At 35.8% G+C, this 22388-nt stretch overlaps 1 protein-coding gene across 1 annotated transcript; it reads right to left on the reverse strand.

Moving 5' to 3' along the window:
• Positions 1 to 3290: 3290 nt before the first annotated feature.
• On the reverse strand, positions 3291 to 21171 carry LOC127073634 (dnaJ homolog subfamily C GRV2). Its single transcript, XM_051014807.1, has 22 exons — positions 20272 to 21171; positions 19679 to 19915; positions 19406 to 19493; positions 19096 to 19304; positions 18403 to 18504; positions 18264 to 18326; positions 15830 to 18055; positions 15132 to 15494; positions 14573 to 14713; positions 13653 to 14045; positions 13023 to 13520; positions 12286 to 12509; positions 11838 to 12182; positions 9691 to 9985; positions 7959 to 8411; positions 7531 to 7876; positions 7088 to 7431; positions 6517 to 6981; positions 6222 to 6346; positions 4375 to 4498; positions 3842 to 3910; positions 3291 to 3736 (listed from the first exon to the last, which is right to left on the reverse strand). The coding sequence occupies exons 1-22, from the start codon at positions 20698 to 20700 to the stop codon at positions 3536 to 3538; spliced, it is 7740 nt and encodes a 2579-aa protein (XP_050870764.1). The 5' UTR covers positions 20701 to 21171; the 3' UTR covers positions 3291 to 3535.
• Positions 21172 to 22388: the final 1217 nt, after the last annotated feature.

A 22388-nucleotide genomic window follows, 5' to 3' on the forward strand; every position in this document is an offset into this window, starting at 1 on the left:
CTCACAAACCTTAGCTTATCAACTTACCCGCGTCCTCGAGTCCATATGCATCTCAACTTGATTGGAAACATCATGTGACATCCTTGAGAATGACAAAAATGCTCCTTATGATAACATGATTATTTTACCCTTAATCTCCAAATTCCATTAATTTATATAATGGTTTATCGTTTTAATCGATGGCTTAAGTTAGGATATTACAATCAATCCCCCTCCCTTAAAAGAATTTTGTCCTTAAAATTCACAATCCATCCACGTCTCTTACAAAACTTTCTTGCTTTGATGTCAACCTTACTTACATGTTTTGCCAAATTCAAGCTCCCTTATCTTAGCTCACAAGGTTTATGGTTACCATTATTGTAATTGTCACCAATATTAAAATTTATCCATCGATCTTAGTGTGGAAAACTCAACATTCTTCATCGTTCTCCCATGAAGCAGTATATTTATCCAGCTCTTTATGGCTTAACTTAGAAGATAGACTTGTAGAAATTTCACACTAAGACTCCTTAAACTTATAAAACCTTCTCTTGGATGGTATATCTTGTCCCTTCAATTGGAGTGCTTCCATATCATCGATAGGACTTGCTCTATATCTACTTAACCAAAACTCTTTTATTCACATGATTGATCTCCTTAGACTCGTCTTAGGGCTCTTAACTCTAAGTCTCTTTTATTGAATTGTATTATATTTTTGCTCAGTCACTAATTATTTTCGCCAATTAGTTTCCTCCATGTATATAAAGTTTCCACATGTCCATTACTGCATGTCCTTCGATCGAATTTGTGTGAAGTACATTGTATTTGTTTTCACGGTAATTCTTGCATGTTATTCACCTCTACCATTGTGTCCAACTCATTCCCATATGGGTATTTACAATGCTCCATTTAGATGACTTTATCTTTAATGCGGTCTTTCGGTCCATTTAGTAATAAAGAAGTGGTCATTTGTGTCTACGTCTACTCGTCGATTCAAAAATATTTTAAATTATCAAAAATATTTTAAATTGTCAATGAAGTAGATTTGAAGACGTGCTTGAGATAGATATTAGTATCTTAATTATCCGTCATGTCTCCTTCTTTTAAAATTGAAATAAACTCATATTTGAATTTGAACTCAATCAAAACGAATATAATTCAATCAAAACAAATAGTTTTCATCAACAACAAATACTTATAGGGACGCAATTTGCTGTCATATCTAATTTTGTTCAATTAAAATAAGAGAAAAAAACTCTTTATGGAACCTACTTCATTGACAAAAAAAATATTTACACGCTATATTTTGTGTTAATGAAAGTTGTATCGTATGTAACCTTGACTAATTAAATTTGCTTCGAAAGACGAATTACCCCCTCATTGGATTTAGAATAGGGTAGCGTGTAGTACAAGTCTAACCAAATAATTATTATGACATACAGTTTGAACTAACATTAACACCATTAATGAAAAACGGTTGAATTAATGAAAAAAATCACGTGGCACCAAAAAGAGAAATAAAGCAACAAAATTTTTTCCGAATAATAAGATACTAGTACAACGCTAATTATCTAATTAAAATAGTCAATGTGAAATTAAAACATTTAAATTTTTTTAAATATTAATTACTAAATACAATTTTTTTCATTCCAATTTAATTTTTAAAAAACACATGATTTTTTTTTACCAGTATCCAGTCCAATTGAACACGTTCAAATTTAAGTGTATAAAAATATTATTTATCCTTTAAATTTCATTCAACACCTAAAATTCTAGTTCCAAAAACAAAAGGAGTATAATGTCACTTAAAAAGTCGAAAATACTCATTTAGGGGTATCATCAAGGTACACTTTTAGAAGTGTCACAATAATGATTCGATGAATTTAACTATACAATTTTCTCTCTTTTTAAGATCGTTGGCCAAAAAGTATATAAAGTGGTGGTAATATTTTTTGAGATTAAAGATACACTATTATTTAATAAAAATATAATATTTTATCATGTCATATCAGTATTTTAAAATTAAAACGTCCGTGATTGGTTGACGTAAAAATATTTTATATTTTTCTCATTTTTTATAACAGAAATATTAAAAAGAGAAATTTGTGTTCACTAGATTATATGGATTTAATCTTATTAAATTATTTTATATATTTTATATTCTATTAAATTTATTATCATTTTTATTTCTTAATATACAGTTAATTTTATCATACAAAAATGTTCTGCCAATGAACTTTATATATAATTGTTTTTATTGTAATTTAAGTATTTATTTCATATATAATATATTATTCTTAAAAAAATGATTTTTATATATTTTTTAATATGTTTAATTTTAAAAATATCATTAATGAAGCCAAACTGTTATTTGTCCGTTTGATTCCATTCTAAAATTTTATGACAAATTATATAAGGGTAATGCTAACTTGTGCCCCAAGAGCACATGTTAAAAAATCCACAAATAGAAAATTTGTATTAAAAAGAATAATAAAAGCATTAATTATTAAGTTGTATTAAATTTAAGACACAATTTCCAATAATTTTTTACTATAGTTATCTCTTAATTTGTGCCCCAAGGACACAAGTTAACATTACCCATTATATAATACCTAAACCAAATCAATTGTTTTTAATTGATTTGGATGTCTTTCATTCCAAATATCAAACCATCCTGTTCCTGGCTTTAGGGAAGTGTTTAAAAAACATTTGCGAGCTTTTCACTATATTTCCAATTAGGATCTGGAGTTTCTTTGAGAGCATGTTTCAAAGAATAACAAGTCTTTTCAAGGAGTTATTTGAAGAGTTCTACCGAAAGTTTTGCATGATTCAAGAGTGGTTTTAGAAAAGTTACTTCAAAATCAATCCAAGATCCTTCCGACAACAATAGTTCCTATAAATTTTTGTCAAGTTTTAAGAACGCGTAGCTTATTCAACTTGCTTGAATTAATTTATAATAACATCATTGGCCAAAAAGTACAGAGTGAAATTTTTTTGGCTTAAAACAGAAGCTATTATTTTCAAATAAAAAGGTATATAAACACGTTACATTTAGATATTACAAACAAGAAATTAGCATTTGATGAAGAAAAAAGAGTGAGTTTGTCTAAGTTTCCAAGTTCACGAAATGTTATTTAAAACAAATATTTATCCACTTTAAATAAATGGAAAATTTAACACGCCATGATGTAAATCTTAGTAAACAAGCTTTAAAATTATAGCCTTGTAGTCGTCGTAGGTTTGTACACCGAAGAGCTGAGGGTCAACTTTGCCCCTCATCAGCTTCAGAAAACAAAAAAATAAAAGTCAACTTTCATGGAATGCACAAAATGGCCTCACTATTTTGTAGCAAATCGGTAAATACATAATCCAATTTACAAGGAAATAAAGGGAGGGAATAAATAACTCTAGAGAAAATTGCACATGCTTCCTAAATGCTCCTTGGAGAAAGAAGACAACAAAACTGTACAGTGAACTATACAGGTGAATTACAAGTATAGACTTGGATGTATGTTCCATTTTATATAAAAACATCAAACCTTTTTTGCTACAAAGGTTAGTCCAGTTTTCCACTGAAGTCAGACGTGGATGATGGGGGAGGCCTAGAAGTAGTAGATTGTGGTGGAGGAGCTGTAAGGGCGTACGTGAGTCTCGACGATGATGAATTTTCTATGAGTCCGGCAATGCCAGCTGCTGCAGATTGAGCATTTGAAGGAAGAAATAGATCGTGCTTTTGGTCTTTGTATGCACTCCAAACCTGGAAAGCAGTAGGGAAGATGATGATAAAACACGAAAGCCAAAACCTAAGCAGCTATACATATAAAACACAAAAGCCAAGACCAAGATGTACTGAGAAACTCACGTCTGAGTTATTCAATATTTCCCGCACTCTAGTACAATGGGCTCCTTCAGTAGCAAACGCATGCAGAACCTGATTCATCGTGCAAGTATAATTTGTCAGCAGTAATAGAATCCACCATAAAATGTGTATAGATGAGTTGAGCTAGATCACTTTCTTTAAAAATAATCACAACTACAATAACTTCTTATATGTTTCCCCAGTCCTGCATAAATTAACAAATAAAAAACACTTGCAGAAAGAAATACAAAATATATTAAATTGCAAGATGTTAGAAAATTGAAAATGGGAAATTTGAAACAAAAAGTCCATTCCTTGGAAACTAACATACAAACAAAATGAGAACAGGTTAAAAACCAATAAAACACCAGATACATTTCCGATTGATAAGCTGATAAGCAGACCAAAGGACTTCCAGAAAGAGAACTACAATTTTTTATAAAGAAAAAAAAGATGCAGCATATGCTGATAAAGAAGAAAATATGTAATAGAGCCTCAAACTCAAGCAGGTGAATAGAATTGACCGAGTTTCTAACCTCAATTGCAAGCACCCGGCCAATAGATGCTTCAGATTCATTCCATTTCATTTGAGAACAAAACCCATTCCTCCCCCCAGCCCTCCAATCAAGAAGACCAAGAAGTACATCAACAAGACCAACTCTGCATTGTTAGCAAAATTTAGTACCGAGAGTTTTCGTAATTCTGCTGCCATAAACTCATAAGATAATCTTCATCATTGCATCTCTATAAGAATTATAAAGAATATTCATATCTTATGCTCAAAGCAAATTCATCTAACGGCAGAAACATTACTCACTGCTGTGACAATTGACAGTGTTCCAAAAGCAATCACAACAGGTCTTCCAGATTATGATATTATAGGATAAAGTTTCTAAGATATATTAAACAATAATAAAAAGCATTTGACAGGTCATTTATCAATTGTTCAAGCAGTAGAAATGTCAGCATCCCAAGTGGATATCTTATAGTTGCCACTTGCCAGAGACAATATAGCCAGAGCAGGAAAAAGCTATCCAAGGAACAGTCAACCAACCATTTGTCTCGATAGCAATATGGTAGGATACAGCAGAAAAACTGGGCGGATCTGATCCAACAGTTCCACAGATCCAATGATTCCAAAACACACGGTAGACAGTGCCATAATATTCAAGAATTCTTAATCAAGTGATTATTAGGCTCAAACTCCATTCAAGACCTCCCTAATATGTGCATTGGTTTTTCATCATTTTTAGATTATCATTTCCCTCATAGACAACCAAAACATCTTTGAACAATTTCATTATAAAGAATGAGTCATGCTAACTTGTTCCCTAAGGACACATGTTATAGAATTCATAATCAGTAATTATTGGGCACCTCTAAAAATTGGATATCTTCAGAAAATCACTTAATTTTGAAGCTATTTCAAATAACTTTTCATAAAAATCATTTTTGAGATATAACTTTTTGAAAAAATTGCAATTTCAACTATGTTTTGATCTTCAATACTGTATGTTTATTTTAAATGCTATCAAAATTAATCATTTAATTTCGAAATAATTAATTTAAAAAAACTTGTAACATTTTGAAATACATTTTTATAAAAATCATTTTTGAAAATATGAAAAAAAAATCTATTTTTCAAAGCTAAAACAAACAGACCCATTATGCTTTGAAAAAAATCAATTTTTAACTTTCTGAAAAATAGAATGCACAACCCAATACAAAGGTTCTAACTTGAGTATATACTAACAAGTGCCCTAAGGGCACATGCTAGCGTTTCCCATAAAGAATAGTTAGAATGTTGAAAACCAGACAGACATGTGAGATACACTTATCCTGAACAGTAACAAATTTCAAGGCCATATAAAGATGAACTTCCAAAACATCAATCACTTTGTTTCATTTATTTGTCGCTTTAGAGAACCACAAAAAGTATTAATTATTTTTCTCCAATTTGATCCTAGTCTCTTGGGTGTTTCCACTAAGCAGGAGAGAGAACATTACGAGTTAGAGGATAATTTAGTCAGATGCAGTTATCTGCGTGTAAAAAATTAAGGGGTATTTAGTGACATTTCTAATCCTTGTGTGAGAACATCAAAGTAGTATGTTTATTGTATTTAATTAATTGCTGACTCAAATTTCAAATTATTTATCATCCAATAACATAATGACTAAACTTCATATCTACAAAACTATAGGCGAGGCCAAACAGACATAGAGTTAAAATTGATGCCATGACTCATGGCCCATGAGTTATCTATTTCACTCGCACCTTTTGGCAGTAGCCTGGAGCTTATGTGAAATTCAATATGAATTTCAAAGGCATAAAATATTAAATTAATTAAAAATGGATTAACTTTTAAATATGCAAGGTCCTTACTTAAGTCCTTGTGCAACAAGGGCATCCCTGGCTCGGTTGCCAGCAACCACAACACGCTTAAGGGTCTCAAGAGCTAAAATGCTTCCACCTTGCCACCCTATAGCTTTCATTAGTAGTGGAACAACCTGGAAGAAGAAATTTTAAAATAAAACCCATAAATTCTCTTTTTATTGAAAGACAGTTCAGGAACAATGTATGTGATATATAGGGGCCACTGCTACAGTTAATAAAAAACAGCTTTGGATAAAAGGATTGTAAATTAGCCACTTGATATAGAATACGTTTTGATGGATACCTGAGGTGTTCCTACACTAGTTGCTGCCATGGCTTCAGCGCATGTGGTACTAGCTGCCAGTTGATGCAAGACACGCAAACAACTCAGACGCACACGTTCCTGAGGAGTTTGGGTGTTCTCTGTTGTTTCATTATCTGGGCCATTTGTTTTGTCTGCATGCTTCCCGTCATTTATCTCATCTGTTGACATTGTTTCTCGTCTTCCTTCAAATGCAACTGCACCAACTAGTTTAGGTACATATCCAAGATACCCAACATGATCAGCAAGTGCAGGGTGCACACGCAGTAACGAGACCAGGGCAGCCGAAAGAAGCAAAGGAAGCTCTGGGTCAACAGTCTGTGCCTCATAATGAGTGGCGGCAATAGATGACAAGTACTGATCTAGTAAACCTTCCAAAAACCTTTTAGGGTTTCTCAGAGGGAATTTAGGATCTTTCAGAAAAAGACGGACATAGATGCCTCCAACCTGCATACACACAAAAGATGAGTCCATTCACAAAATAATATAGAATTCTCTACAGCTTTCCATCAGAAAATGAATCTATACATTCACAAATATTATTAGGTGATACCTGTGGCTCGTCTCTCATTTCCTGCTGTCCAGATGCCTGCTCAAGCACGTCCCAATCAACAACACGACCTTTCATCTGCTCGCGGTATAGCTCTGATGCCATAGTAGAAATCTGTGCAGATAGGGAAGCTGCCATAGCCGGCGTCCATACAAGTTCTGGTGTCTCGGTAGTCTGCTCAAGGGCAACTACAACAGCTTCACCAGGTCCATCCCTAATTATGGATACAATGCCATCTGGAAGGAACCTTGCAAGTGTTATTGAAACTCTTGGTCCATGCATTGGTTGGCTAACGAGTTTCCCTAACAAGGAGGCTGCCATAGCTCTTTGTTGGAGTGGAATTTCTTCTGCATGGAATCATGTCTATTAATAATATTCATAAATCTGCAAATATATTCTTGAAGAGAGACATAAACAAGACCAACTAAGAAATAAAAGTTTTCTACCCGTCAAAGGCAATAGCAATTCAAGAATGTATACAACCCCGCCGTGCTTAGCAGCTGCCCAGGCCAGTTCTGGTGTGGTTGCCAGTGCATAGAGAACATGGAGAGACCCTTCACGACAACTGGGAGCTGAGTGAAGCATTTGCAATAAAAGCAGAAGACTAGATCCATCTGCAACCATGGCTTGCAAGCAGGGAGCATGTGCTGTCAAGAGTGACAGCACTGCAAGGCAAAGTTGAGGAATGTTACTGTCTGATGCTTCGGCCACCGAAAAGCATTCAAAAAGAGGCAGCAACTTGTTTTTATTAGAAAATATGGATGCTAAGTTTGGATTGCTAGTCAGAAGGTTCTACAGTAAATAACAAGATTAGTCAGAGACATGCTGAATAAGAAGTATTTCAATATAAAATAAGGTAGGTTCAAGAATAAACCTTAAGAGAGATCATTGCCGAACGGAGATTTTTAATCAGCTCAGGTTCTTCCTTCCCTAGTGATTGTTCGTCCGACATTGTGCCAGAATTATTCGGGGTCTGATGTTCATTGACAGATCCATCAACAGCCTCATTTAGGTGCTCGGAATTCTCGGTGAAACTGGAGGTCTCTTCAACATCATGATTAGGCTCTTCAACGCATTGATTGTGCAGAAGACAGGATATAAAATCAATTAGTGCGACACAAAAAGCTTCGGGTTCACTAATTTCGAAGTCTGGCTGATCGTTGTAGACTCTCAAGTAAACATTGCCAATGAACAATTCTTTCGATATTGCTTCATAGACAAAGTCGTGTGAGTCTTTAATATCATACGAACCATCAGGACCTTGAGCTGCGCGTTGCTGATCCACAAATTTCAGAAGCTCTGCTCGAGTTGAAGAGTTCCAGATAATCTGCATAGAGTTCAAAACATAATATGAACGTGTGAGTACAATTCAATGGGAAGAGAGACTGTCCTGCGTTATTATCTAATCATATATGGGACTTCACAGCATTGAACACCTCAATTAGCTAGTAAACAAAACATATTCAATGAACTGGAGGAGACTAATGTCTAGATTACAGAAGAAATAATAAATAACCATATAAACTAATTTGTGCATATATATACATAAAAATGTCATGTACATCTTCCTTGTATTTCTTATTCATTTGAAGAGGAAGTGGGTGGGGAAGAATAGATGGAGGAACAACTGGGTAGGGGAACTGTTCACACTAAGTTAACCATGGGTCATAGGAATATTTTAGCAATTTCATTTTATATATTTTTTAATTTCAAAATCTGTGTATCTAAGTAAAACATAGGGTTGTTCAATCAAATTTTAACATAAGAACTTATAATTTCCCAGGCTGCTCCCCATTTGACTGCATTGAATATTAGTCCATTGATTTCTTTTCAAAACTTCTTTGGCTCTGCATATTTACTCCAGAGTTCTCTATGCAAACATATCTATTTTTGCAGCTAAATAGGAGACCCACGTCAGGAGAGTCTATGTGAGAGAAAAAAGAAAGGGAAATAGCAATGTAACTGAATAGAGTGTAAATAGAAGAGAGGGGGGTAGATAGTAAGGCAGTTAAGAAGTAACTCAGAAACGGATAGCAGAGCAGAGGTGCGCTAGAATGTTCTCAGATATAGCCTTTGGTCACATTGACCACGATTCACAGACTAACATCCCGAGTATTTGCCCTGTATTTCATTCAGTTCCTATTATCTTTCAATCTTTCTACTGTATCTGTTGAATGTATCAAATTTTTACTCCAGAAAATTGTCAGCTGTACAAATTTTAACTGAAGTTCTTTCTTTGAAATGTCAAGTTTCTCAACATTAGCTTAAAATCAGCAATAATCTTTTGTTTAGACATGCTGATTCTTTGTATCACCTGTTTATTTTAACATCCTAAACTGTAACCTCTTCTGACTGATTAAAACGGAAATAGACTAAAAACCTAGCAGCTACTTACTAGATATATATTTTCTATACCACCAGATTCAACACATGTAGCAAGTTCAGATAACCTGTGCAATGTCAGTTAAAAACGTGCCAAGGAAAGGAAAACATCCATGTCATTTTGTATCAATAATAGTCTATTTAGTAAGAAAATAAGTTCTCATAACTCATCACAACAACAAAGAAAAAACTTCCTCACAGTGGGTAAAGGGGAAAAAATTCACCTCTGGTGACTCCAGGTTTGCATTTAACTTTGAAAGTAAATCTTTGGGCATTTGATCTTTTAGCATACTCGAAAGCTTAGGAGTTAGCATAACTTTAAGGGCATCAGCGGCTGCCTGATTGTAAGGTATTAAACTCCCATCACCATACAAACCACTGAGTCTTGACAAAGCCTCAGATGCTCTTACGGCATGCATATTTTTTGCAATTTGAACACTAGCACCAACACCATGTGATTCTGTTGCATTAGATTCTTCTGCAGTAGAGTCATACTGAAGCAGCAATGGCAAAAGGTACCTATCAAAGACCATATTATATAGATAAGTACAAAAAATTATTTTGGCATAACCACATAACCTAGGATAGATTTTTTTCATGTACCACAAATAACTACTGCAACCATACAGAAGCTAAAGCTCATTAGCTAACCAACAGTTTGAAACATCACTACTTCGTCACTTTGTGATGGAAAGGATTAACAGATAATAACCAAGATGCAGGTAAATGTAACAATGCTAAGAGAAGGGTCGTATCTTGGGTTCAAGGTGGAAGAGGGTAAAGTACCATTATTAGGTAGATTAATCTTCCTATGCACATTAGAAGAGGGTCGGTGCCTGGAGCGTCTTTGAAAGTAAGTCCATTTAATAAATAGTTAGCTATCTTGGAGCTGTAAACCCCAAAAACTTTTAGTGTACCTCTCATTTATAGACCATTTTCAGGTCATATCTCGCGCCCAGAACGGGACATTTAGTGCATGACCCGAGTGGCCTGATAGCGGGTGGCCCAACAGATCAAGGATAGATTCTGATATCATATAAGGATTTGGGTAGTGTCAAACTTGACTCTACAAAATTGACTTATAAACATGTATTTAGGCCATCTATTGTCCGATGTGAGACTCGTAACATATTTAATAATTTAAAAATGAGAAGATTATATTTCTACCCTGAGAGAAGCTTAAATTACACAACCTTCTCCTCTAATGTCAAAATATACACTCCGCACCACTTGTATATAAAAACTGATAAAACTACTAACTCAAAAAAAAAAATTTAATGTGTACTTTATTCTCTAAAACCTAAAATTTTCAAATTAATTACTTTTTAAGTTGAAAATTGTGAAGATAAAAATATATCATGAGATCATGATTTAAAGGTATTTGCTTGCTTACACTAGTTGTTTATGTTAGCATGGACTAAATTGTAATACATATTTCCTTCTTAAGAGAGGGGGGAGTGTAATTCAAGCATCTCTCAGGAGTGGGAAATATAATTTATTTTACATATTTACTTCTCAATGAAGATAAGTGTATATTTTAACATAGGAGGGGGGAGCATCGTGATTCAAGATTCTCCTAGGGATGAGAGTTTAATTTACTCTAAAAAACAATAGACCCAAGAACAGAAATAAATAATATTTATGATATAAACTGAAAGAAGGCAGGAAAAAGAAAAGTATGTCAAAAGCAGATACCAAACCAAACTAGCCACAAATAGTAGAGTATGTGGTTTGATGTAATATAATGTCTAAAGCCGGAATATAGTTGGTCTTATGGTCTGTTGGGAATCACCAAAGTTGGGTGGAAAATTGCTGGCAACACAACACTGTTTCTTGGCAGAAATGAAAGGTCACAGTTTGTGAAGCAAAGATTAGTCAAGTTTGTGAAGCAAAGATTATTCAAGTTTGTTTGTTTTTCATCCAACACAAATGGGGTAAATTGCAACAACAACAAAAAGGCTTACTTAATGTTTTTGTGAGATTTTAGATGACAATAATAAGAGATATTATTTTTAGTGAACTATGCTTGACATTGACTTAATACAAAACTAAATCCTAATATCTATTTATAGCACAATCCTAAATCAAGAAAAATCATAATAGTTATATAAAATATAATCCTAAGAGATGATATAGGATCATCTAAGAGTATAAACTGATCCAACAAAATAACTTAAATACTCTGATATACCAGACATATTATAAGATATTTTTTTATATCCAACACTTTACAAGCTCTGTTCAAGTATGTGCTTACTGAATCTACATATCCTATGTAAGCTACAGATTCATCTTCCTACAGCAAACCTATGGTCGAGAACTTCAAATAGATAGCATACATTATATAGTTAAACAATAATTGAAGACATACCATAAAACACCAGCCTTCAGTAAAGCATTCTGCAATTCAGAGGAAACAGAAACACTGGCAATAGTCTGTAAAGCAGCATCAACTGCTGTAGGTACGTGCTCAAATTCAGTGCAATGCACAATGTCCTCAATTAATCCAGAAAACTCAAGCATCTCAGCTCTGGCAGCCTCAAACTGACTAAGAACCGAAAATGTTCCCATGATGTTTGTAACAATAATGGCAGATGGTTCATGTCCAGGAGTAGTTGGCTGAACAACACACATGCAACGGGAAAGAAGAGTTCCAAGAAGATGTACACCTCCATCTCTTACCAGCTCCTCGCCATTCAATGAAGAAGCAGCACACCTGATAACATGAATATTCAATAAAACGGCAGAAGTTACCATGAAGTGTTTAAAAACAATTGGCATAGTGGAGAATCCAACAAGAAAGGACATGGAAATCTTACGTTAGCCAGACAAGCTCTGAGGCAGCAACAAGGAGAGGTGCTCTATCCGAAGAAAGAAAATTGTTATCATCCTTGTCAACAGTAACGGCACTCAGCAACATCGGATAGCCAGCATATTTGAATGGCTCTAATATGCTTCCATATCTTCTGTATAAAATACACTGTCCCTTTAATAAGAGCAGTAACCTCCAAGGCTGAGGACCTTGTAAACCTTGCATGGTGGCCTAAGTTTTGGTCACGTTAAGCAAACAAATTATGAAAGACAAAAAGGTATTGTTGCTTGCAAATGAACAATAAAATAAAATCCTCTGGGCTATAAACATGCACAAAAATCAAAGTGAAATAAAATGGTTGTTATGATTCTTACACCTCATTATCATGCTCATATATAACCATTATAAGCTTGCATGCAAACATTCAGCAATAGAAGAATAAAAATTATATGCTAATAATAGTAATACAAAAACTGGAGCATGTATGAATGTGGAATTCTTCTCTCTATTTGACATTCCGAGTCAATAAATGTGCGTAAAAAAAAAAACCTCTCCATTGCTACCTGTAGTTGGAAAAGCAAAACATGCATATGGAGTTGTATGCATGGGATATCTGATTTCATCAATGAAGTACTTAAGAGTACTTAGGTCTTTATGTTATATTTTATGTTATAATCATGCTGTCTTAATAACATTTATTGAAACAAGATTCCAAAAAGGGATAACATGGAAATATTAGTCTACCTGGAGGCGCTCATAGGCCTTCTGTATAGCAAGAAATCTCTCCCTTCCTTCTGGATTTTTGTCAGGATGATATTTCATCGCAAGTTTCCTGTATTGACGCTTTAATTTTTCTTCATCGATGTTCTCAATCTGCTTCGATAAACTAAATGCTTCGCCCACAGTCTCAAAAGAATTCTTCTTATTAACATCATCACTAGATACATCCTCCAAGGATATCTCGAGGATCTTGCAAGCTTCTTCTTCTTCAGAAAGGTCCATGGGCTTTCTTGTCAACTCTTCACGCCACATTACAAGTAATGACTGCAGAAATTCAACGTGTTCAACAATAGGCCAATTTGGAAAACGAATCTCATCACATAGGTTCCTAAGGTAATAACGGTGACACCACATTTCATCTCTCAGCTCAGGGTATGTCACTGGAGGCATGGGGGCATAGTCATATAAAACATGGCAGTGCTGTGACAATTTTTGTGGATAATCACCAAGATGCTGCAAAACCTGATAATGAGCAAAAGACCATGGATTTAATTCCATCATATGAAATATCATAACAGAATGAGTGAATTTATTCTTTAGAAAAATTGAAGGGAAAAAATCCCTGCAGAGTGGCTATAAAAAAGTCTAGAATACCTGACGAATTAGATTTTCTGCCCTCATTTTGTGAGTCCATATTATCTCGGGAGTGTCGGAATCAGAAACCATTGCTGCCGCGAAAGCCGCTGGACCACTACGCTCCAGTACATACAGTAAAGATTCAGGTAGAAGTCCACCAAGAACACTGCGTTTTGCCAAAGGCAGTGAAGAAGAAACTGCAGCCTCTTCGCCGCCATGAAATGCTTGATGGACATGCGTGACAGCGAAGAGCTTCCCAATTGAAAGTAGATTAGACCCAGGATAAGCTAGCGCAAAGTAAAATGCACCAGTACTGTATAGACGTATCATGGCTTTGGGGTTGCGGGTAACAATAGCCTTCAGCAAAGCAGCAGCTGCTTCAACAATACTTGGCTCCCCAGAAAGAATTACCTGTGTTCACCACCCCCACCCAAAAAAAAAAGTCATTTGGATAAGTAGAAAAAACAACAATCAACCAAATAATACTATCACATATCAAACAGCTTGATTAAGAATGATATAGGTAAGAAGAATAAGGGCTTGTTTGGATCAGCTTATTTGAGCATATCTATTGGCATAAGTTGTGACACTGTTTTGAGAGACTTAATCAAAACAGCTAGACATTTTTCATAACTTTTTAACTTATTTTTACAAGTTCTTCGAGATAGCTTAAGAAAATAACACGAATATAAAAACAATTTAATTTAAATTTAGTTATCTTTTGTTATAAAAAAAAAATAGCTTATTGATAAGCGCTTATTTTGATAAGCGCTTGTGCTATAACCTGCAAATAAGTTGTTTATCAACCAGGCCCTAAGACAATCAATAATCAAAGAATCTAATAAAAATGATTTTGAGTTAGAACTATTAGAAAGATGGAAGACAAAACGAATATTATTTTCCTGCATGGCTGATTAATAAGAAACAATTTGTATTACCTGTGCAATATGTGGAAGGCAGCGTGGACTTGACAATATTCTTTTTACTCTAGGAGTTGGAGTAACAATCTCTCCAGCATCATCTAAATCTGAATGCGCGGAGACCATGCTATGCAATATGGACAGAGCTGTGTCCCCAACCTAAGTAAAAAATTAATATTCTATCTATTAGAAGAGTGCCAGGAAAGTAAAAATGAAATGTCAAATAATATTTTCTACAAGACAGAGACTTCGCATATGAACACTATCCAGACAGACGTTGATGTTAAGAACATAACTATGTTCTTTCATTGTTGGTACATACCCAACTGTGCCTAGACTTCAAGTTATCAACATAAGAGCACCTTAGGCAACCCGTCTCATCAGAATTATAGTACAAGGAAAGCATGTCATTGAGATATAAAAAAGTACATCCTTTAAGTTAACAAAGAAGAATGGAGATATTTAAGAGTGGCCATCAAACTTCGAGGAAGAAAAAAAATCAGGCAAAAGAAAACAAGAACAGAAAAAGTTAAATTATATGAATAACAACATATCATCCAGCTAGAACATGATCTACCTGAGGTAGGGTAATGACAGGAACTCTACTTGCAAGTGCCCAACGAAGCTCGCGAATATCACGCAACTTCTTCCAATCTAGCATCCCAGAAGCCCAAAACCTTGTTGTCCAATCAATAGCCTTCTTGGACCATAACCTTCTAATAGCATCTTTTTCCATAGGCCCAACTTGAGAACCATCTTTGTCAATATACATCCATTCCTTAAGTGGTTCCATAAAAGCACTAGCTGCTATCAAATTAGATTGCAAGGGAATAGATGTTCTCTCTGAGGTTTCATGTACTACTGTAATCAGATCAACTGCTAAAACACAACCTCCGACCAGAACACATGCCTCAACATTAGATAAAACCTTCATCAATGCCTGAAATTGAGTAAGGCATAATTATTTAAAATTATCAAACAGCCGAATTCGTAGTTTACTCGATAACTTTTTAAACGCTGTTCCATTTAAGAAAATTATTGAAACAATATGACAACTGATCCTATTGCAACTAGCAACATTGAAGGTTAAATTTAAAATGCTATTTTCTTTTGACTCAACAACCTTCCATATCATTAGTACCTAGAGAAAAAGGCACAAATACTAGCCTGAATTTCAAAACCAGAATAATTCTTCATCCCATTACACAGAGAAAGCAAAATTAAAGGAAGAAGCAACACAACAGGACAGAGCAAGTAAATTCTATTAACACAAACCTTCAGAAGTAAAAGAAGTCGGTGCCTCAAAGCTCTGTCATCTGTCCTATCCAATAGAACAGTGATGTGAGCTGTACCTTCAAAAGGGCCTATGGTCTTGCTATGCTGCTCATATACAATTGACATTGCCCTTGCACAAAGCTCCCTCACTGATGATCCACCACCTCCGCCAAAACCATCTAACCTACCCATGTCACACCAATCATCAGATGCACCTAATTCATCGGGAACAGCACCATCTACGGTAAGCCCTGTGTCCGCATCACACAAGAAACGATGGTAAAGGGCTCTAAAGAAAGCAACTGGATCACGCAATGGAAAGTCTTGTGCCCTGCCACCACTGCCACTCTCAAGCAGTAAACGCAGATAATACTGACCTACACAAACTTCTTTCGACAAGCTTGGATAACGAACAGAATATTCAGAATAGTTCCAAGATATTTGTGGAACACTCTCAATCCCTGTCATCAATTCAAGGGTAGCACCCCCTGGAACAATATCTTCAGTGCGCTCTTTCTCAACATCTAGTTTATGAACTTCAGCTTGCAACGATTCTCTCAACTCTTGCCTGGTGCGCTCATTCCAAATCAAGTCAGCCCTATTGTGATCTAAATCAAAAGCTCGCCAAAATTCAGGCCAATTACATAAAAGCCGACCAGATCCTACAGGGGTGTTCTCTACAACAACTTGAGCAGGAGCTGGAATGCCTGCATTCTGAGAATCAACTCCACTGCTGTCGGGATCAACTGAATTCGAAAAATCAGGAGCTTCGTTTGAGTTTTCTGATGCCACAATAGATGAAGCAGCAACAGTTGAAAACCCAACTTGGGCTTCTCCAGTAGATCCATTGGCTAAACTTTCACTAGTATGCACTATAGAAGATTGAAAACTTGAAGCCTGTACAGAACTTGGGTCAACAGAAGTGTTAGGATAGTTATCTGAGCCTTTACCAACAGCATCCCCTGTCTGCCTACCTGAATCAGAAACATCGAAGTTATTAGTTGAAGGGAAAGATTGTTCTTGGGAGGTTAATCCTCTCCCTATGCGACCTTTCCTCTGCTGAAGTAAACGTCGTTTTCTTCTCCTAGATGATGACTCCTCTTGATTAGTGTCATCGGCAAGAACTCCTTCAGAACGTGTGTGCAAATAGGCAACAAGGCCTGGAGGCAGAATTCGAGATAATAGCTCCAAAGCAGGTTGATAGGAATCTGCCCAAAGAGCAACAAGTTGTCTACTAACTTCACGACGTTCACCAGCAGGAAGAAAAAATGCATGTAGTAAGTGCCTCAACAAAGCACCGTCACGTAGAGAAGCATCCCGCATTGACTCTGCAGCAATAGCATCTTCTTCTGCAATTGATCGCATTATCACAGCTACAGTTTCCCTAACACTTTCAGCAGGGTGGCCAAACAGTGCAAACAAGCGACGCTTCAACCCAGCAACTTGGCGTAACAACTCAACAAAAACAGTATATTGGGTAGTCTCTCCATGCGGATCACAAATCATAGCCTCAAGCACTTCAACAAGAGCCATTGACAGTAATGGTGATCCTGATATGGGCTTTAATCTGTTGACAAGGATTATGATGTAACTATGATTAGCAAACAATACTGACTTGTTATGCATAATCGTAGCATGCCACTCTCCTTTAGAATCTATTACACTTGCATCACTAGGCCCACCACCAATGAGTACAGCAACAAGCCCTGCAGCCTCAGAAGCTACGCCTTCTGAACCATTTCTGAGTAAACCCATCATCCTTCCAACTGCTGCTGGAAAAGACATTACATGTGAAGCTGCACTTCTAGAAGAAAGTAGTCTTCGCAGACATGCAATAAAACCCATCACAGTAGCTGCAGCTTTAGGAGAAGGGGGTGGCAGTGGAGGAGACTCGGGAGGAAGATTTGGAGCAGCAGGAAGCATGGTAATTAAGGCCATCAAAGTAACCTCTGGTACTTCAATGTTTGAAGGTACCCCGCTATATGGTATACAAGCATTGAACTCCCTTATTCTACGCCATAGTTTAGCCCTAGATCCAGGAATGGAACCACCTTCTGCAACAGCATCTTTGGCAGCAGCTGCTAAATGTTTCAAATGCATGGATGCACTTTCTGCATCAGCAACAGGCTTTTGTTGACCATATTGCAAATAAACTCTCCCACAGGGAGGATCAATACGGTGACCAGGCATTGTTAGTCTTGGCAAGACAGGTATGGCACATTGACCCTGTAAAAAACACCACCATAAGTCAAACATGCACTGGACGATTTCTTTTTAATATCAGTACTATTAAGCAAAATTTCTTTTGGTTCAGAAAATGGTTCAAAGTGAATATTACAAAATTAAGCAACTATCGCAAGACATGCGTCACTGTGATTCAATGTACACATAAAATGCGATCATAGAACAAATCTTAACCAAGAAGAATACCTACTTCAGTTTGCAACGCATCACGAACTGCTGCAAGTAAACTATCACGAGATGTGCTTGCGTAAACCTACAATTCATGGCAAATACATGAGAAAGTTTATACCATGAGAATGTACAACTAGAGTAGCATCACAAAGACTTACATGGATGGGGCATCCGTCACTGAATTCAATTGCAAACATCTGGGGTTCTTCAGCAAACCGAACAAGAGCACACACCGAAGATAAAGGACGAACACTAACAGCCTGCATACATCTAGTAAAAATTCTCAACATTTGCATTGACCCTTCTAAAAAAAAATAATTGCATCGCAATATGAAAGCATTAATCTGAAAACGGCAGTGTCAACAACATATTAAATCTGATAATCCCTTTAGGTCATGATATAAGCTATTTATGAACACATAATTTGATTAGCACATTCTCCTATAGATGTATAAAGGGTTCAGGATGAAAGTGTTTTCTAAAGTGTGTTTTGTCGCAGAAATGACAAGATCCTGATTGCTTGCTGTTACTGTAACAAGCTAATGTATCTTTAAAATTTTAGTGCTTTTCTTAGAAGAAAAAAGTTATATCATAAAAGCACTTTTCAGAAGTCCAAGTACACCCCTAATAGGATAAGATTTATTTCCTGGGAAAATACTCCTAAGAATACTGTTACCATGAATATTATTACCTTAACAGACGTTAGATAACTCCTTGTGATTCCTTGGAATATTATAAATATAAAAAATGTTCAAAAACTTCAAAAATTTGAGATAGAGCCTAGAGGAAGATGAAAGTACGAAATTATTTATAAGTTGTCTACAAATTGACTTAATAAACTCATCACTTACTTCATAGTTCTCAGGACGCCTTTCCACAAGTGAAACCTTTGTGAGTATGAGCTGACGAGATACCGCATCACCATGATCACCTAGTCCACCTTTTGGGCCAACTCCTAAGCTCAAGCCCGGAACATTTAGAGTTCCATGGGCAGCAGAACGCAGCCGTGTTACAGACCAACCACCCAACGGGGTATCTTCTGCTCCAACTGCTTCTTTTGCTGCATCAAATGTAATCATTTAAGGTTATGATATAAACTCACTTCGGAAAAATAACAAATTTGAATGTGCAAGGTACATAAACTAGGTTATAACCAGCTACCCCTTTGTTTTATATACTCAGAAACGGAAAGAGTTTGCGATGTTTCCACAGACAAGGACAGCCCCACAGTGGATTTTGCAGTTTTTGTCTGCAATAAAATTTATGCACTGTTATTATTCCTGATATCAAAACAGGTATATTCCTACATTTTTCACGAGCACAGTTAAACCATTCTTCCGAATACTAACTTATGTAAGTGGCGAAAGGAGACCAACTTTAAGAAAACAATATTTAGCAGAATAACTTTTCAAGCTTGAACAAAGACATACATACCAAATTTGAGATAATAGCTGATGTTGTGCACCCAGAAGTAGCCTGGAAAGCTTTTGACTTCCTTCCATATAAGGGACAAAGAACAAATCCACTACCATGGTCGACATTTTTCTTTCCAAAGGCGTCAGAAAGAAGAACAATTGCAGGGGAATCCATGTCTCTAAAATCCAAGCACCAGCGAAGCTCACCGGATTTAGCATCAATAAGTTCTACACCAGCATAAGTTACTTTCAATTTCTGTCAACACAACCAGTCAGACATTAGTTTTAAAACTCGCCCCAATTAATTTGACATAAGAATTTCACACACAGTTGCCCCTGATCACTTTCACTTTAAAAAAACAATTTTGTATCTCCATCATCCTAATAATCTCCATAATTCTAACAACATTTCAATTCCGATTACAACAAAACATCCAGATCATTTTTTCTTTTTAGTCAACACTGACAAGAGAACGGCACTAAGCAAATTCTCTTAAACGTTGCAATATTCGATTATGCATTTATGCTATCTTTATTACTTACAGAGAAGATAAAAGAATCGAGCTACAGGAGCAAATAGAAATAAATCAAACAGGAATAACTTAAACTTACAAAAGGAACCCACTGAGAAGCCCTCCTACGAAGATGAAGCACAGGAAACTCAGCAACCGGCGCCAACCGATTCCACCTTATCCGATGCAACTCCGTCAAAATACTGGCCCTATAACGAGACGAGAACTTCATAGCTTTGAATTTTCCACGGCCATCAGTCCGCACGTTGATGCTAAACTCAATGGAATTCTCATCGCGACCGAGGACAGGAGCGGCGCTTTCAAAATCAGTAGCAACATCATAGAAGTTCGTAACAGCAAGCGTAGAAGGATCAAGAGTGATAACAGAGACGCTAGAAATGCATAGAATCCGCTTGTAGCGTCCACGCCACGAGTGTTTGACGACAAGGTATCGAGCCAAGTATTCAGGCTCTTCGAGAGGAGGAGGAGCAGAATTAGTAGCGGCGGAAATACTAGCGGCGTTTTCCATGACCGGAGGAGGAACAGGTACGGGACGGTTAAGATCGGAAGCGTAGCGGCTTACGGATTCAACAGAAGGAAGCTGAGCGAGTGTTTGGACACGTGGTGCATTGTAGAAACGGAGGAAAAACCAGAGTCCCTGCGACGATGAAGCCGCGGGGCTTCGGTGAACCCGAGACTGATCCGCCCCCAGTTCTGTGACTTATTAGATTTTTGTTCGATTTACTCGAACCCTAGTTTCGGGAATTTTGTTCATCCAATGTTGCGTTCTCGATTCTAGTTGTGATTGGGAGAAGAGAGATTGGGGTGATGGAATCGAGGGTGGTGTTGGTGTTGATTGTGTGCATGTGTATGGATTGAATCGGAGCAAGCGATCGAGTTGGGTAGTACAGCAGAAAAATGATGGCAAGAGATACAGAGAGGAAGGAGTGGGAGATGTTGAAACGCACCGTCTTGACTGATTGAGAGGATGAGGTGGCTTTTTCTTATTCGCTTACCTCTTATTTGCTTTTTAAGTAACACTTCAAACCTAAGTAACAATAACATGTAATGGGAACCTCTTAATTTTTATTTTGAGGATGTATTCATTTCATGTAATTTTTTTTTAATAATTGGTAAATTTTAAAGTATATATAGTAAATTACGTTATTTATATTATATTATCTTTTCATTTTAAATTAAAATATACACTTATCTCTTATCTTATGTGAAATATATTACGTTATCTTATTTTAATAGATATTCATATTAAAATATTTTTCTTTATTGTGTTTAAATACACATTTAGCTCCTCTCTAACATAAAGTATGTTATATTTTCCTTTCATGAGAGATGTTCATCTTACATTATCTCCTTCTCTCATATTTTTGGATCTAGCAGTCTAGTTGTCATAAGTTTATATGCTCTTTAAAGGTGAATAAGTATGATGCAATCACATGTCCTTCACATGTGAACAAAGTATACATTTACATTATTTCTTTGACAAAACATCATTTATTAATCATGGTGTAAAATATTACCTATATATTGGTGAACAATTGTCTCACTCATAAAACAAAACCATAACATCTCTCTCACGCCTTATTTTAATATCCATTAGCGGTTCCATACAATTTCTTCACAAAACTTCAACATATCTTCTCCAACTCTAATGGATCAAGGAAAGGTGTTACATAACATGCAAAACGAAAACACCAAACTCGTTTCTTTGACTTATTTTTCATATTTCAGGTACGTGAGATGTTTCCACCTTTTATGTTATGAGTTGTGATATTTTTATGCTTTTTGGGGATATGTTAATCTTTTTGTTGAGGTATGTTGTATGTTGTTGTTTTTGTATAAATCGTTTATTGATGTTTGTGTTATTGTGAATGTTATAGTTTAGGTATATTGATGTTTTTGTTTAGTTCGTATATGTTGTTGTTTGTGTTATTGTGAATGTTGTTGTTTAGCTATATTGATGTTTTTGTTGAGGTGTGTTGTAAATGTTTACTTTATTATTGAGGTATGTTGTAAATGTTTGTGTTATTGTTAATGTTTTTGTTAAGGTATGTTGTAAATGTTTTTGTTTTTGTTGATGTATGTTGTAAATGTTTTTGTTATTGTTGATGTTTTTTGTTGAGGTGTGTTGTAAATGTTGGTGTTATTATCTATGTTTTTGTTGAGGTATGTTAGTAAATGTTTGTGTTATTATGGATG

Source organism: Lathyrus oleraceus, chromosome 4 (assembly GCF_024323335.1).
Source record: "Lathyrus oleraceus cultivar Zhongwan6 chromosome 4, CAAS_Psat_ZW6_1.0, whole genome shotgun sequence".
In the NCBI taxonomy this organism is placed as follows: Eukaryota; Viridiplantae; Streptophyta; class Magnoliopsida; order Fabales; family Fabaceae; genus Lathyrus; species Lathyrus oleraceus.